The 1,677-nt window shown below is 54.1% G+C and overlaps 1 protein-coding gene across 1 annotated transcript in view; it reads left to right on the top strand.

The window, feature by feature from the left end:
- Positions 1 to 1,664, top strand: part of LOC113980175 (N6-adenosine-methyltransferase catalytic subunit-like) — a gene marked incomplete at its 3' end in the record, with an annotated part of 2,013 nt that extends 349 nt beyond the window's left edge. Inside the window, exon 2 of the mRNA XM_027707406.1 lies at positions 1,351 to 1,664. Coding sequence (XP_027563207.1) covers positions 1,351 to 1,664 — 314 coding nt within the window. The remainder of the gene's footprint in view (positions 1 to 1,350) is intronic.
- Positions 1,665 to 1,677: the final 13 nt, after the last annotated feature.

Raw genomic sequence — 1,677 nt, 5'->3', positions numbered from 1 at the left:
GGGTTAATTAGGGGTCAGGGGTTAATTGGGCGGGTCAGGGGATGGTTAATTGGGATCAGGGGTTAATTAGGGGCCGGGGGTTAATTGGGAGGGTCAAGGGTTAATTAAGGGGTGGGGGTTAATTAGGAGGGTCAAGGGTTAATTAGGGGGTTAAGGAGAGGGTTAACAGAGGGATCAGGGATTAATTAGGGGGTTTAATAGAGGGTCAGGGGTTAATTGGGCGGGTCGAGGGGTGGTTAATTGGGATTAGGGGTTAATTAGGGGCCGGGGGTTAATTAGGAGGGTCAAGGGTTAATTAAGGGGTGTGGGGGGGGTGAGGGGTTAATGAGGGGTTTCGGAGGGTTAATTAGGGGTCAGGGGTTAATTGGGCGGGTCAGGGAATGGTTAATTGGGATCAGGGGTTAATTAGGGGCCGGGGGTTAATTAGGAGGGTCAGGGGTTAATTAAGGGTTGGGGGTTAATTAGGGGGTTAGGGAGAGGGTTAATAGAGGGATCAGGGGTTAATTAGGGGGTTTAATAGAGGGTGAGGGATTAATTGGGGGTCAGGGGTTAATTAGGACGTCCAGAATGGTTAATTAGGAGGTCAGGGAAGGATTAAATGGGGAGGTCAGGGGTTAATTAAGATGTGGGGGTTAATTAAGGGGTCAGAGGAGGGTTTAATGGGGGGGTCTGGGGTTAATTAGCGAGGTCGGGATTAATTAGTGAAGTCAGGGGTTAATTAAGATCTGGAGGTTAATTGAGGGGTCATAGAAGGGTTTAATGTGGGGATCAGGGGTTAATTAAGGGCTGGGGGTTAATTAAGGGGTCAGAGGAGGGTTTAATGGTGGCAGTCGGGTTAATTACCAAGGTCAGGGGTTAATTAGCAGGGTCAGGGGTTAATTAAGGGCTGGGCATTAATTAAGGAGCTTAACAAGAGAGGTCAGGGGTTAATTAGCAAAGTCAGGGGTTAATTAAGGGCTGGGGGTTAATTAAGGGGTCAGAGGAGGGTTTAATGGGGGGGTCAGAAGTTAATTAGTGAGGTCAGGGGTTAATTAGCAAGGTCAGTGGTTAATTAAGGGCTGGGTGTTAATTAAGGGGTCAGACAAGGGTTTAATGGCGGGGTCAGAGGTTAATTAGTGAGGTCAGGGTTTAATTAGTGAAGTCAGCGGTTAATTAAGGGCTGGACATTAATTAGGGGGCTTAACGGGAGAGGTCAGGGGTTAATTAGCGAGGTCAGGGGTTAATTAAGGGCTGGGCATTAATTAAGGGGCTTAATGGGATAGGTCAGGGGTTAATTAGCACTTGAAGATTAATTACCTTGGTAGGTGATTAATTAGATGCTAATTAGCCCTAATTAACCCCCCGCAGGAGCCCCCGCCCACGACCTCTCCCTGGTGGCCCCGCCCCGCACCTCCAGCCCCGCCCCTTCCGCCGGAGGAGGCCCCGCCCTCTGCTCCGCCCCAGGAGGCCCCTCCCCTTCCCCGGGGGGCGTGGCCACGGAGGCCCCTCCTCATGGTGGAGGAGGGGGCGTGGCCTCCGAGGGCGTGTCCGGAGGGGTGGGCGGGGCCGGCGGGGAAGGGGCGGGGCCCGACCCGGCGCTGGAGCGGCGCCTCCTGCTGCTGCTGTCGGACCTGGCGCTGCCCCTGCCCCGCGACGCCGCCGCCCTCTGCGCCGCCCTCCAGCAGGTGAGGGGGGCAC

Source organism: Neopelma chrysocephalum, unplaced genomic scaffold (genome assembly GCF_003984885.1).
Source record: "Neopelma chrysocephalum unplaced genomic scaffold, ASM398488v2 Primary Assembly neopelma1_92875, whole genome shotgun sequence".
Classification (NCBI taxonomy): Eukaryota; Metazoa; Chordata; class Aves; order Passeriformes; family Pipridae; genus Neopelma; species Neopelma chrysocephalum.
The sequence above is the reverse complement of the archived record's forward strand: the minus strand, read 5'-3'. Positions and strand labels throughout refer to the sequence as shown.